We start from the raw sequence: 15,004 nt of genomic DNA on the forward strand, positions 1-15,004 counted from the left end.
ATTATATAATCTTCCAGACAGGTTCCATATAGTCTTAGTTCCACCTGGGGAGTTTCCTGTTAGTGCTTTGTGGTTCTGTGAGCCATGTGCAAGCTTATATGATAATTTAAGGTACTGTACCTTGGGAAAGAAGTGTTAGGTCATAAAAGGATTTCCAAGTATGGGTCATATAGAAGTGGGATGGGGAAAGAGAAATTGTAAATATATTTAACATCCCAATTGATTTTTAAAAAATAACATGTTTTTTCTAATTATAAAAACAATACATGCTCATTGCAGAAAACTTTAAAGATAACATTTATTGAGGGGGCTTCTGTTTATAAAAGTAACACTTGCTTATTGAAGAAAAGTTGGAAAACACAGCTTGCAGTTGAAGGAGGTACAAGGGCTTCTGTGGGGTTTTGAATAGTATCTGTGAGGATCGTAAGAAAGTAGTACCCGGGGGAAATACAAATAGGTTGTAATGACTTCTGACCTTTAGTCCATTCCGCATGCTGAGTGTCTCAGATCACCTCCTATGCCTCCACAGATAGACCAGCTGACTAAAGACTGGACCCAGAAGTGGAATGATTGGCAGGCCCTCATGGAGCATTACAGTGTGGACATCAACAGAAGGAGGGCTGGGGTGGTCATCGACTCCAGCCTGCCACACTTGATAGCCTTGGAGGATGATGTGCTCAGCACAGGTGTTGTGCTGTATCATCTCAAGGTGAGGAGGCTGGTGTATCCTTTTCTTCCTACGCCACTGGCCCCAGAAGTCAAGGAGGGAAAAGCTAGAAGCGGCAGCCAGGTTTCCATGAATTGAAATCAAGACAGATGCCATAGAGCTGCCTTCAGTTTTGTTCTCAGGAAATTGGTCTATCTAACAAATTGTGATCTGTTTTGCTTCTGTATGTATAGAGCAGAAGACTGGAAATCAGAACATTTGTTTTTCAACTGCTGCTGCTGCTGTTCTTATATAACTTACTTTTGTTCTCCGTGCCTTAATTTCCTCATTTTAAAGTAAGAATGATGCTTACTGGCTGGGTGCGGTGGCTCACACCTGTAATCCCAGCCCTTTGGGAGGCCAAGGCGGGCGGATCTCCTGAGGTCAGGAGTTCAAGACCAGCCTGGCCAACATGGTAAAACCCTGTCTCTACTAAATATGCAAAGAATTAGCTGGGTATGGTGGCAGGTCTCAGCTACTCAGGAGGCTGAGGCAGGAGAATTGCTTGAACCTGAGAGGCAGAGGTTTCAGTAAGCCAAGATCACAATACTGCATGCACTCCAGCCTGAGCGACAGAGAGAGACTCCATCTAAAACAAAAAAAAGAATGATGCTTATCATATTTCTTTTCTGGCTTCCTGAAGCATAGGGGTACAGTCATGGAGAGTGAAACCCTAACCTCAAGATATTACTAGTGCTCCTAAGCTTTACAAATACAGACTGCCCAAAGATGGCTTTCAGGCTGGTCACGGTTGCTCACACCTGCAATCCCAGCACTTTGGGAGGCTGAGGTGGGCAGATAACGTGAGTTCAGGAGTTTGAGACCAGTCTGGCCAACATGGCAAAACCCCACCTCTACTAAAGATACAAAAATTAGCTGGGTACAGTGGTGGGTGCCTGTAATCTCAGCTACTCAGGATGCTGAGGCAGGAGAATCACTTGAACCCAGGCGAGGCAGAGGTTGCAGTGAGCTGAGATTGTGCCACTGCACTCCTGCCTGGGTGGCAAAGTAAGACTCTGTCTCAAAAATAAATAAATAAAATAAATAAAAATAATGTTTAAAAAGGTGGCTTTCAGAGACTAAAGGGGGAATTCAGAAGATTTGAAAGTTTTCTTCTGATACTTCCCCACTTCATTCAACCCCAAATTAACAAACAGTATGCCTCCGACTTCTCCATCACTACATTTACCTGGAAAAGGAGAGAGAGAAAGTAGGTAAAGGAAGCTTAAAACATAGGGAGAGCCCAAAGAGCTAGAGTGGTGTGATGGTGGGGGAAGAAGGGATGACAGGCATCCATCTAGAAAAAGATTGAAGTTAAGGCTTCCAAACAGGACCTGCCCACCTGGCTCTGTGTCACCTGGAGGCCAGTCCTCATTTCTGATTGAAGTGGTTTTGAGAGTTGGTGACCTATGGTAGATAGAGTCTTTTATATTGTTCTCATCCTGTGAATGGCAGAATGTACTTCACATGCTCAAAATCCCTGTGCTCACTGAAAATCTAGTTTTCATTCTCATGATTATCTCCAGCAGACATTTAAAAAGAACAAAGTTTCTGTGGAATATGTAATGCTGCTGTTATCCCTGGAGAAATTGGACTCCTTCCTAATGCTGCAGAGCATATGGAAGTGAAATGTTAGCAAAGCTCATCGGTGTTCTTAGGATAAGTCCTTTGGGAAGTTGTCGGAGACTGAACTCCTCTGACAGAAGATTTAAAGTAGCTTATTTTCTGGTACATGGAGCATAAGTTTTCTTAGTAAAAGTGCCTGAGGCAGAAGTGGCTCACAACTTTTACCTTAGCAATAGAACTAAACACCAAATGGCTGTATAGATCCTCCCATTAGTCAGAACCACAGAGAGAGGTTGGAGGTCAAGAAGAGATCAGATTGATTAAAATGGTCAGTATTTGAGTAGAACTAATCTGATATATGAATTGGATGTAGAGTCAATAGTTGAAGCTAGAAATCAAGTAGCAGAGCTTAGAGTAGCAGCAGAGGGTTAAAGGACATGACTGTTAGATTGAATCATAGACATGGAGATGAACAATGACCTCATCTGAAGATTGCTGATGTTTTTTTTTTTTTGGGTGGAGTCTCGCACTGTTGCCCAAGCTGTAGTGCAGTGGTGCAATCTCAGCCCTCTGTAATCTCTGCCTCCTGGGTTCAAGCAATTCTCCTGCCTCAGCCTCCCAAGTAGCTGGGACTACAGGCCACGCCCAGCTATTTTTTTTTTTTTTTTTTTGTATTTTTAGTAGAGATGGGGTTTCTTCATGTTGGCCAGGATGGTCTCAGTCTCCTGACCTTGTGATCCACCTGCCTTGGCCTCCCAAAGTGCTGGGATTACAAGCATGAGCCACTGTGCCCGAACTGCTGATTTTTTTTTTTTTTTTTTTTTTTTTGAGATGGATGGAGTCTTGCTCTGTTGCCCAGGCTAGAGTGCTATAGCACAATCTTGGCTCACTGCAACCTCTGCCTCCTGGGCTCAAGTGATTCTTCTGCCTTAGCCCCCTGCATGGCTGGGATTATACCACCATGCCTGGCTAATTTTTGTGTTTCAAGTAGAGACAGGGATTCCTCATGTTGGCCAGACTGGTCTTGAACTCCTGACCTCAAGTGATCCACCCACCTTGGTCTCCCAAAGTGCTGGGACTGCAGGCTTGAGCTCCCATGCCCCACTGGATTGCTGATTTTCATTGCTTAGTCAGTGCATAGTTAGGATTTTACTCCCCTTCTGGTGTATTTCCAGTGGACCTGGGTGATGAGATTTTAGTCTAGTTCTAATCCTGGCATTTCTGCATTTTATGTACTGTCTCCCTACCTTTTGTTTGTTTGTTTAGCTATTGACTTAGTTAATAGTATTAACAGTAATGGCCCAAGATTCTGTTTGTTGTTGATGATTGTTTGTTTGTTTTCTTGCCAAGTTGGATGCTACTGTTGGGGTTACTACCTGTGGGGGTTTGTCTTGCAGACCTTGGCTCAGCGACGGATGAATAAAGTACATTGACACACAGATATTATGCTTTACCAGTTTGGCTGAGGGTTTGTGGCCACTTACAGACTCCTTGGAGAATGCTGTAAAGAGTTAGCCTGTGGCCTTCACCAGCCAGCGAGACTTGCATTTGTTTAGTAAAGTTTAATTTACAAAGGCTTGAAGTAACACCACTAGAGTGAAAGATTAAAGGATGGGTTTTGATGCCTAAAGCAAACACCATTACTGGATAATATCCCTGGTCAGCTGGATGTGGTGTCTCACACCTGTAATCCCAACACTTTCGGAGGCCAAGGCAGGTGGATCACCTGAGGTCAGGAGTTTGAGACCAGCCTGATGTACATGGACAAAGACTGTCTCTACTAAAAATACAAAATTAGCCAGGCATGGTGGTGCATGCCTATAATCCCAGCTACTCAGGAGGCTGAGGCAGGAGACTCACTTGAACCTGGGAGGCGGAGGTTGCAGTGAACTGAGATTGCACCATTGCACTCCAGCCTGGGCAAGAAGAGCGAAACTCCATCTCAAAAAAAAAAAGAGAAAAATCCCTGGTCAACCTCCCCCTGAGAGGGCCATCTGGCTCAAAGGTTAGTGTTAAGACCACATGAGTAAACAAGTTAGTTAGGTAAACTTCCCCACATACCCTAACTGTTTGCTTTACTTATTAACTAAATGTAAGGGGGATTTAGGTTGCCTTTATCCAAAACTTTTACTGAAACTATGAAAAAAAACCCTCAGGCCTAAAGGGTTTGAGGCTATGTTTTATAAACTTTCTGTATTATTTTCCCTTAATATTTTTGCCACCACTGTGAGTGAATTCTCACAGCTGATATGCTGGACTTCATCCTCATAATTGCCTTTGTGCCACTAACTCTTGCTACATAAAGAGGCAGAGTGGGCAGCAAGCACAGATGCCAGCCAGCTCAGTCCTTGTTATCTGAGATGTCATCACCTTATTTTGGTAATTTCTACCCTGCAAATCTAGAAGTTATGATGTACTATAGCCTTTATCTTTTTAGAAGGGCTGTCCCTGAACTCACATGAAAAGTTTTGACCTTTTTTCCTTGAACTGCCCTCTTGATTCTGTTTGACAGTGTTTGTGGAGGCTAGCATCTATTGACTGCTGTGATCGTCAGTGGCTGAGCAGAAAAGGCTGGCTCTGGCTGTTTGTGGATGCAGAGAGGAGGGACAGGGGGATGCAGTGAGGACAGAGCCTCATTCATTACTGCTAGGATTCTTCCTTCTCACAAGCTATTTTGGAGGAGCGTCAGGGACCTCCCTGCTCTGGCCGTTGATGGTGAAGACTAGTGGGGAATTATCTGGTCTCCTTAAAAACATTACTGATCAACCGCGGTGTCTCACACTTACAATCCCAGCACTTTGGAAGACCGAAGCTGGTGGATCACCTGAGGTCAAAAGTTCAGGACCAGCCTGGCCAACATGGCGAAATCCCATCTCTACTAAAAATACATAAATTAGCTGGGCATGGTATTGGGTGCCTGTAGTCCTAGCTACTCAGGAGGTTGAGGCAAAGGGATCGCTTGAACCTGGGAGGCAGAGATTACAGTGAGCCCAGATTGTACCACTGCCCTCCAGCTTGGGCGTCAAAGTGAGACCCCATCTCAAAAGAAAAAATATTCCTTACTGGAGAGGTGTTACGGTGAAGGTGGAAAAGCCTGCAGGGGCATAGGATCCAAAGAGACCTGAATTCTAATCATAGCTCTCCTATTTGGTATGTGGGTTGCTCAGTCAGTTTATCCCCTGTGAGCTTCAGATTCCTCATCAATAAAAATGTGATGGTAATAGCTATATTTTGAGTTGTTAAAGGATAAAATAATATGATTTCCATAAAGTACTCAGCATAATGCCTAGGACATATTGGATGGCTAGTCAATAAATGATAAAGATGTATCTAAAAATGTATCTAAAATTTAGCATTGTGATTGCCATGTTGCTGCCTTTTCCTAACAGAGCTATGTGGGGCTTCAGCAAATTTGCCATAATCCAAGGTCTAAAAGGCCTTGTCTTCAACTAATCAGCTGATTCATTTATACTAACTCCAGTTTCCCGCTCTTCCCTTATACTCTCTTTCAGTTCTTTTTTATTCTAGAGGTGCTTTTCTCCTATTTGTGCTTTTACCCTTCTTAGAATCTGGTGTCTGTTAAACTTCATCTGTGGACCAAGAAGGTAAAAATGCTGTGTTTCCATAAATCTTTACAAAATGCTTGTTTCTTTTAGACTTACTGGATCAAACTTGGACCACACTAACCTTTACTCCTTATGGAAAAGCCATGCTTTTGCATGTACTTTCTCAGACTAGAGAATTTTTCTGACCAGTGGCTGTAACTATTTCCTAACTTTAGGCTGTGGGACAGAAAATAGCTCGCCAACTCTTGTTGGACTTTGCAAATAGCTTGTGCTGCTTTGTGGTATATTTTTTAGCTTTACCATTTCAGGGGCTTCCTGGGCTGTAGAGTGAGTTGGCAGAGGGTCAAAACAACTTGGACCGAAGTTGAGAACTGGTACAGAGAAGGCAGGGATGGGATGAGAAGTGAAACAGACAAGGCTGGGAAGACAGTGAGAACATTCTAATATGGACTTTCTTGTAGGGCAAGGCTCTGTCTCTTTTAATTCTCATTAAAATGACTTTTTTCACCCTTTAGGAAGGGACAACAAAAATAGGAAGGATTGACTCAGAGCAGGAACAGGACATTGGTAAGTGACAGAGCATATGAGTCCAACATTTTGGGGCAAGTATTTGTGCCTGAAAGGTTTCTTCAGAGGACTCTGATGATGCTCTGAGAAAAAGAGAATCATTGAAGTTTTCAGGGCCTGCTTCTCTTCCTGGGCTAGGTTTCAGGTCTGAGACCTGATGGGGGAGACCTACACAGTGGGAGGATTTCAGGTCTGAGTGGTTTCAGGTCAGCCCTTCCTCTCTCGTGTATGAGGTCTTCCAGATGTTGGATTCTGATCTCACAGAAATGGAGAGGGTGTTTCCCTGGATTGTCCCCCTACCCAACTGACCACCACCTCTTTTATAGTCCTGCAGGGTCAGTGGATCGAGAGAGACCACTGCACTATCACCAGTGCCTGTGGGGTAGTTGTTCTCCGGCCTGCCCGTGGGGCCCGCTGTACAGTCAATGGCCGGGAGGTCACTGCCTCCTGCCGTCTAACCCAAGGTAGGACTGTCTACAACCCTGTTTATACCAAGAGGAGTGATGAACCAGCTCGAGTCTCATGGGCCCAGAGAAAGTGAAGCAGGCTCTAAAAATGGTTCACTCTGGCTGGGCATGGTGGCTCACAACTGTAATCCCAGCACTTTGGGAGGCCGAGGCGGGTGGATCACCTGAGGTCAAGAGTTCAAGACGAGCCTGACCAACATGGCGAAACCCCATCTCTACTAAAAATACAAAAATTAACGGGTTGCAGTGAGCCGAGATCACACCATTGCACTCCAGCTTGGGTGAAAAGAGCAAAACTCCATCTCAAAAAAAAAAACAAAAAAAATCACTCTTGGCCGAGCATGGTGGCTTACGCCTGTAATCCCAGAACTTTGGGAAGCTGAGGCAGGTGGATCACCTGAGGTCGGAAGTTCAAGACTAGCCTGACCAACATGGAGAAATGCCATCTCTGCTAAAAATACAAATTAGCCGGGCTTGGTGGCACATGCCTGTAATCCCAGCTACTCAGGAGGCTGAGGCAGGAGAATCACTTAAACCCAGGAAGCAGAGGTTGCAGTGAGCTGAGATTACAACATTGCACCCCAGCCTGGGCAACAAGAGTGAAACTCCCATCTCAAAAAAAAAAAAAAAAAAAAAGGGATCACCCAGCCTTTGCACCCTGAAGTCTGAAGATTTTCTATTCCCATAAGCAAGCCTTAATTCCAAAGTCTTGGAGTGAAGAATAAGTCTATGAAATTTTTACCTGTGTTCATTAGCTCTGTTTACCTCATCTGTAAAATGGGGATAATAACAGGATCATTGTGAGGACTGAATGAACATTATAGTTCTTAATAGTGTGCTTGTCACTCCTAACATTCATTATTACTATCATTACCACTACTATTATTAATCTATGCAAATTCTGTCTGTCCTTTGAGACTGAACTTAGATTCCTCCTCTTCCATCAAGTGTTTCCTGACTACTCCACCTGGAACTCAACTTCCTTTCCCTTGGAGTACTAGAGTTCTTCCTGTGTGTGCTGTAAGATACAGAATTAATACATATCTTATCAACTCAGCAAAATTATCAGTTATTGAGGGCATGACTTTGTCTCACAGTACAGTGCCCTACACACAGTATGTACTCCAAAATATGAGCTGTTGATTGAATTCTCATTTGTCCCTGTGCTGCAGGAGCCGTCATAACCCTGGGGAAGGCACAGAAATTCCGATTCAACCACCCAGCAGAGGCTGCTGTCCTGCGGCAGCGAAGGCAGGTTAGCAGGGCTGTGTTTTCTAGGTTATTGCTAGCCTCCCTGTTTGTGATTTTTACAGGAAAAGCAAAGGAGAGGGTGGGTGATGATAGCAGCCTCACTGTGCTTTCTTCTTTGTTCAAGGTTGGAGAGGCTGCTGCTGGTGGTGGCTCCTTGGAATGGCTAGACTTGGATGGAGATCTCACTGCCTCCCGACTGGGTCTCTCCCCTTTGCTTTGGAAGGAAGGGTAAGTAATAGCTGATCATACTGATGTGGAGCCTATTGGGTTTGCTTCTTAATCTGCTACAGCGTGGATCAGAGTGGGGGTGGGGTGTGGTTAATGTTGCAGCCAAGGTCTGAATGAGCCCTTGTCTGAATCAACTTGAGCAAATCATTTGATGTTGCTGAACTAGCTGCTAAGTTTGTAGTTGGCGGGGAAGTGGTCTTGGCCCTCATTCATTTCCTCTTTGGTATTTCAACTTTTTTCATCACTGAAAGAGGTATATTATTTGATGTTCCTATGGCTGCTTTCCTCTCTCCCCAAAATTTAGCTGTGATGTGTTTGTGGATATCTTTGATATGGATTCTGACCTTACCTCCCTATATATGCCTTTAAGTTCTGGCCTGCTTATGTAGGAGCTCATAGTATATGTCACATAGTGTATGTGAGCTCATAGCTTCCAGAACTTACAGCTTTTTTTGAGTTTTTAAAGATAGTGTGTGACTGAGATTCCTTTCTTTCTCATAACCGAGAATCAGAACTCTGCATTAGGGGCAGGAACTATAGAAACAATATGAAAATATCTTTGGGTTTTACCCTCTCATACCCACTTTGCCTGCGTTGTAACCATGAGATGTTGAGTCAGAGTTGGTTTTTCTTGAGATGGAGTCTTGCTCTGTCACCTAGGCTAGAGTGCAGTGGGGCGATCTCAGCTCACTGCAACCTCTTCCTCCTGGGTTTAAGCGATTCTCCTGCCTCAGCCTCCTGAGTATCTGGGATTACAGGTGCCCACCGGCATGCCTAGCTAATTTTTGTATTTTTAGTAGAGACGGAGTTTTATCATGTTGGTCAGGCTGGTCTCAAACTCCTGACCTCGTGATCTGTCCGCCTCGGCCTCCCAAAATGCTGGGATTATAGGCATGAGTCACCACGCCTGGACAAGTCAGAATTTTATGTGATTGATGGCAACTACTTTTCTACTTCATACTTCATCTATTTCTACATAAAACACCCTTCCCATATCTAGATGCCTTGCAGGTTTGGTACTGGGAGTCCTTCTATTCTTGTATGTCAAAGTGACCTCTGCCTTAGAGATTTCCTTTAGAAAACTTCAGCAGGGGAGTTGGTGCCTGTGACATCACTGAGGCTGAGCACAGGGTCTCAGTAGAGTTATGATGGCCCATGGTTTCTTCAGAAGGATCTACCTATTCTTTCCTCAGGCCAGCAGCATTCGATGCAGATGAAGATAGTTTTATGTCTGACCTGGGCAATGAGGAGTGTTGGATGTCGGAGCAAAGTGCTCTGATTCAGGAAGCATGAACAGCAGGCAAGTCCTCACAGGAGAGTTGCTCAGTGAAGGATGTTACAAAGGAAATTTAATGAAGCATGATCCTAGTGTTGAGTAACTGAGAACTCTATGGGATGGAGAGTAAGGTAGAAGAGTGGACACAAGGTGGACTCAGGACTGAGGCTGGAGCTTTTGCTTTGTCAGGGCGATTTTACTTTTTTGTAGTGAAGTCATGAAAGTAGCTCCTATTTTAGGTAAGGTTTGTTTGGGAAGACTCATTGAAGATCTGTTCTTCCCAGAGTTAAGAGATTTACAGAAAACAACACTGCAACTTAAATAGGTGAGAATGGAGGAGATGCATTGCAGCAGACAAAACTGGTTCACATCCTGGCTATATTACAAAAAAGCTATGTGACCTTAGGCAAGTCACTGAACCTCTGAGCATATTTCCCTACCTCTAAAAAGACGATACTGTCATCTCTTTCCCAAGGATTCTTGTGATGAACATCGAAAGAGCGAGTATATATGCACGGTGCTGACACACCCCACAACCCCTATTGCTGCCAGCAAGGCTGCCTCCCTTCCTCTTTCCTGCCTCCCTGTCTCAACCCAGCTGACCTATTCACCCCAGAGTATATCGTGGTGTTGTGATCTTCTCTTGCCTTTTAAAAGTGTTCTATAGCTCTCTAGCCCCACGGGCACCGACGTGACCTTTCAGACACTCAAGAATGTGTCCTTTCATTCACAGAAGAAGGAATTTCAGAATCAAGGCCTCTCCCACCCACTGCCTCCACTCTTGAGCACCAACTGTAGGAGTCCGTAGGCTGGGCTGGTCCTGCCCAGCTACAGTAGCCAGCATCTGTGCCAATCCCTGGTGGAGGTGGTGTGGTGTGGTGCTCAAGCCTGTGATTGGGCAAAGGGACCAGGGAGAGGAACTTGTATGAATAGAGAAAAATATAAATTGTCAGCTGGGCTCCCAGTCTGGATTTGTGGTTGTGTGTCCATGAGAGTCTCTCCCTCTGCTCTTGGATGTGGTTGGCTCCAAAGCCTCCCTTTGTCCTAGGCTTCCTTTCCCTCATTTATCTCTGGAGCAGCATTCATAAGGAGCCTGCAAAGCTGGAGCTAGCTCTAGAGTCAGGGGAAATTGCCAGTCTACCTTCCTTTTCTCCTTGCGGTAGTAATCTGGACCAGAGAGGAATTTGTCCTTGGATACCATTGCCTGTGTTCTTGGCATTTGCCCATTTGGAATTTTAGGGGGTTAACCTTAAGTGCCTAGAGCCTGGGAGACACTGTTGTTGCTGCCACTGCTGCCACTGCCACCACTGCTGCTTTAGTAAGTAGACACTGCTGCAATTTGCTGCAGAAGCTGCCAGACCCCAAGACTGGGGGAGGGCTGTGAGAGAAGAATGGGGAGGGTGCAGTGGAGTCCTCACAAACAGGTGACTAGGCATCAGCTGGGGGATACTGGCGCTACCAGAGATGAAGGGCAGTCACCTGATAAAGACAGAGATCCCTTGGCTGGCAGATAAATGAAGACTTGCCTTTTGTAATCTACCCAGACATATAGCATAAGGTTGCTGTTTTCTTTTTTCACTGGCTTTCTGGGAACTTGACCAAATGCGCTTAGCAGAGGGTCTGTTCTGTCTGATTGTGTAGCCTCTTCGGTGAATGTGCTGCATCTATTGAGATCACAGCAGACATTCTCTCTTTGCAGATCCTGTTGCTATGCAGGAAACAGTATAACAGTTGCCACTTTCTTAGGTGAAGAGTAGAGAGTGCCCCTTCTAGGGAGAAGTAAATTATACATCTGAAGGTTGAGGAGGAAGCTAGCTGAGGAAACTGAGTAATCTCAGGGAATTCAGATAAAGATCGTCTCTCAGCCTCTTGCATCTGGTAGTATATGGATCTTAGTTGGGTTTGTCTAGGACCCTTTGATTGCCTCATGTTTGTAATTCAGCCATTTCTATAGTCAGACAGAAATAGGAACAGTAATACAAGCATGATACATAGATGTATGTTTCCTGTTAACTGCTTTTCTGTTTGGCATTAACAGGTTTTCTATTCCAGTTGCTATCCTGAGCCTCTGTGTAACAGAGAGTACTCTTCTTCTTTCAGTATACTCCACTGTGTATATTTGGCCTTTTGCCCACAGTGATCAGTGCCAGTCTTCTCCTGAGTGCACCCCACTCAGGTGTCTGTACCTGTCCTACTCCTTGGACCAGTTGCAGGTTGAATGACCTCGTAGCCTCCTTCCCTGGGAAGAGACTGTGGTTGTGTCAGCTCCCACTTGCATTCCCCCGGGGTATTCTACCTATTCATCTTTCACTGTCCTGCAAAGGCTGTGTTATGAAATCTTTAAATGGATGTGGTTGCATTCTAATAAAACTTTATTAATAAAAACAGGCAGCAGACCAAATTTGGACTCACAGGCTTTCATTTGTGGGCCTCTTCTGTGATACCCATGTGATTTCATTTTGCTCTACAAAGTGGTAGATCTCTTAAAAAGACTGGTTCCCTTACAGCATACTGGTCATACTGCCTGAGATATGGTTTCACCATCAAACCAATAAGCCAGCTTCTCCAAGCTTCGAAGTCATGACATCCTAGGGTTGTAGGGAAGGCTGGATAAAGCAGGCTTGATTCTGACCTTTTTTAGCCTCTGGCAGAATCTGACTCTTCCCAGCCAATCCCATCCTGTGCCCATCCTAGGGTGCCAATGCAGTTGGCTCCTTTAAAAATCTGAATGACAGGGATGAAGATACCCTGCAGAAAAAAGCATTTGAGATCTTTACGTAACCACAGGGAAAGGTCAGCAAGTAGGTAGAAGCTGTCAGTTTTCAGAGTAAGCTTCTGAGTCATCTATGGTTGTATAGGAACTTGGTTCCAGAGGCATGAGTAAAATCTAGAATTTTTTAGGCCAGGCACGGTGGCTCATGCCTGTAGTCCCAGGACTTTGGGAGGCTGAGGTGGGCAGATTACTTGAGGTCAGAAGTTCGAGATCAGCCTGACCAACACGGTGAAACCCCATCTCTACTAAAAATACAAGAATTAGCCAGGCCTGGTGGCACATGTCTGCAATCCCAGCTACTTAGGAGGCTGAGGCAGGAGAATTGCTTGAATCTGGGAGGCAAAGGTTGCAGTGAGCCAAGATCATGCCACTGTACTCCAGCCTGGGTGGTAGCGTGAGACCCGGACTCAAAAAAAAAAAAAAATCTAGAATTTTTTGTAAGCTGTTTATTATGGAAAATTTCAAATACAACACAAATTATCAGCTCATGGCTAATCTTAGTTCATTTATATCCCTCATTTCCTCTCACTGGATCTAGACAAATTAGTGACATATTTCACCAATAAATGCTCAGTGTATATCTCTGAAAGGTATGGGAGAGTCTAAAACTGTTGAATCTTATTCCAGGGCTCATTCACTGAAAACAGCTCTCGAGTGGAGACCAGCTCTCTTTTGGGTCACACACACAGATGTGGTTTGTGTATAAATTATCAGCTGCCTTTTGCTACCAGATCACAGAGGACTTCTGTTTCAGGGAATGGAGGTGCTGAATATATAGGAGAGAGTTTTATGCCCACAGTGTTTCTGGAGCTTCTGCTTTACTATTTCCAACATATTTTTACCAGACACCTTTTTATTCTTTTTTAAAGGACAAAACTTCTGAGTTTAGCTAAAATGTTTCTGTGTCTTTTTAAAAAGAAAAATTTCCTGGTGATTTTCCTTAACTAAAATGAATCTGTGTTTCTGCTAAAGGCACAACTCTAAGAATATGCCAGTTTAATGACCATTCTCCTCTCCTGCACTGTGACATCATGAGCTGCCTGTGACATCATGCCTGTTTGTCCAAGGTTGCTAGAAGTCCAAAGTCCTCTCTACCCTGTTGAATTCAGGGACTTTCTCGGAAGACCTTACACTGCCATCAGTTTGTCTTGAGCTTGGTTTGCATTTCCCCTTGGGTAACCTCAGCTGCTTCTGTAACAGGAGAGTACTTGAAGAACAGTGTGATGAGGACCATCAGCCACCAAGGGATGGAGAGACATCCCGCAGTGCCCAGATTCAGCAGCAGCAGAGCTATGTGGAGGATTTGAGGCAACAAATCCTAGCAGAAGAGATTAAAGCTGAGAGGGAACTGGAACTTGACCAAGCTTGCATTAGCCAGCAGATTAAAGAAAGTAAGTGTCCACCACTTAAGGTGTCTGCCTCACCTCCTTATTCTTTCATTTTCATGCTTCCTCATCCTTCTGTATTCTCTCTTTTGTTTTCTTTGTGATATGACGGAATCTTTGGTATTAGGTGTTCTCTTTTCTTTTAGACACCAGAGGCTCTTATAAGAAAAGGGCTGGAAGCAAGAATTAGGAAGCTAATTTCCTTATTGTCTTCAGAATTATGGGCCTTCTACTTAACACTCCTCATTTGCTCATGTGTCCATACCCTACTGCCTGCCCTAGCATGTGCCCACTGTTGTGCTGAGGCCTGAGGGTCTTCATTCTTTTACTTTGTGATAAGGGGGTCCTGTAGCTCTGCAGCCCTCATCCTGCCACATCACCTTGGCCAGCTCTTTAACTCCACACAGGTCCAGCCATGGCTGGAGGTGTCTGAGTCCAGGGAGCCACAAGCAGGGAGGGAGATGCTGAACTTCTCTCTGGATGTTTTTGGTTCCCAGACCAGCAGTGTCTGTTCAGAGAAGAGACCTGGCTGGCCAGCTTGCAGCAGCAGCAGCAGCAGCAAGAAGACCATGTAGCAGAGAAAGAACTTGAGGGATCTGTGGCGCTTGATGCTTGGCTTCAGACAGATCATGAGATTCAGCCATCCCCATTTGTCCAAAGTCAGAAAAGGGTGGTGCAACTGCAGCTCCTGCAGAGACACACTCTTCGGGCAGCAGAGCAGAATGTCCGGCGAAAAAAGGTCTCATTCCAGCTAGAGAGAATCATCAAAAAGCAGAGGCTGCTGGAGGCCCAGAAGAGACTGGAGCAGCTCACGACATTGTGCTGGCTCCAGGATGACAGCACCCAGGAGCACCCATACTGGGTTTCCAGCCCTGATGCCATAGTCCCAGAGCCTCGATGTAGAAGCAGATCGTCAAGTTGCAGTTCTTTGAGCCTGCAAAGGCTCTGCAGCAAGCACGTGCCCCAGCTACAGAGGTACAGCCAATAGTTGTCACCTGGAAAAACTTGGTTAAAGTTTACAGCCTTGTTGTCTAGGTATTGTTCTGTTCTTCCCAGTGCCTCATTTCCTCAGTGTGTGAAATGGAAGGATGTGTATAGTCCTGTCTTCCTCATGACTTTTTCTCCCTTCTGGCCACTCTTCTTCTTTCTGTATACATCGCTTTAGATTGAGGCCTTTCACATCTTCCTTTCCTCCTGAGTATCAATTCTTGCTTCTTTG

At 44.8% G+C, this 15,004-nt stretch overlaps 1 protein-coding gene across 5 annotated transcripts in view; it reads left to right on the plus strand.

Moving 5' to 3' along the window:
- The window catches only part of STARD9 (StAR related lipid transfer domain containing 9), a 185,469-nt gene that overhangs the window by 126,047 nt on the left and 44,418 nt on the right, over positions 1–15,004 (plus strand). For 3 of the 5 annotated variants that reach the window (XM_012442239.2, XM_064365951.1, XM_064365952.1), the window contains 7 exons: positions 530–709; positions 6,354–6,405; positions 6,732–6,869; positions 8,045–8,127; positions 8,248–8,351; positions 13,601–13,791; positions 14,283–14,760. In XM_012442239.2, coding sequence (XP_012297662.2) covers positions 530–709; positions 6,354–6,405; positions 6,732–6,869; positions 8,045–8,127; positions 8,248–8,351; positions 13,601–13,791; positions 14,283–14,760 — 1,226 coding nt within the window. Of the gene's footprint in view, positions 1–529; positions 710–6,353; positions 6,406–6,731; positions 6,870–8,044; positions 8,128–8,247; positions 8,352–13,600; positions 13,792–14,282; positions 14,761–15,004 lie in introns of those variants that run through there. The other 2 variants (XM_064365953.1, XM_012442242.2) reach the window with 2 other exon arrangements.

The sequence above is a fragment of the Aotus nancymaae genome, unplaced genomic scaffold (assembly GCF_030222135.1).
Source record: "Aotus nancymaae isolate 86718 unplaced genomic scaffold, 86718_ANA_hifiasm-v0.15.2.pri h1tg000062l, whole genome shotgun sequence".
Lineage (NCBI taxonomy): Eukaryota > Metazoa > Chordata > Mammalia > Primates > Aotidae > Aotus > Aotus nancymaae.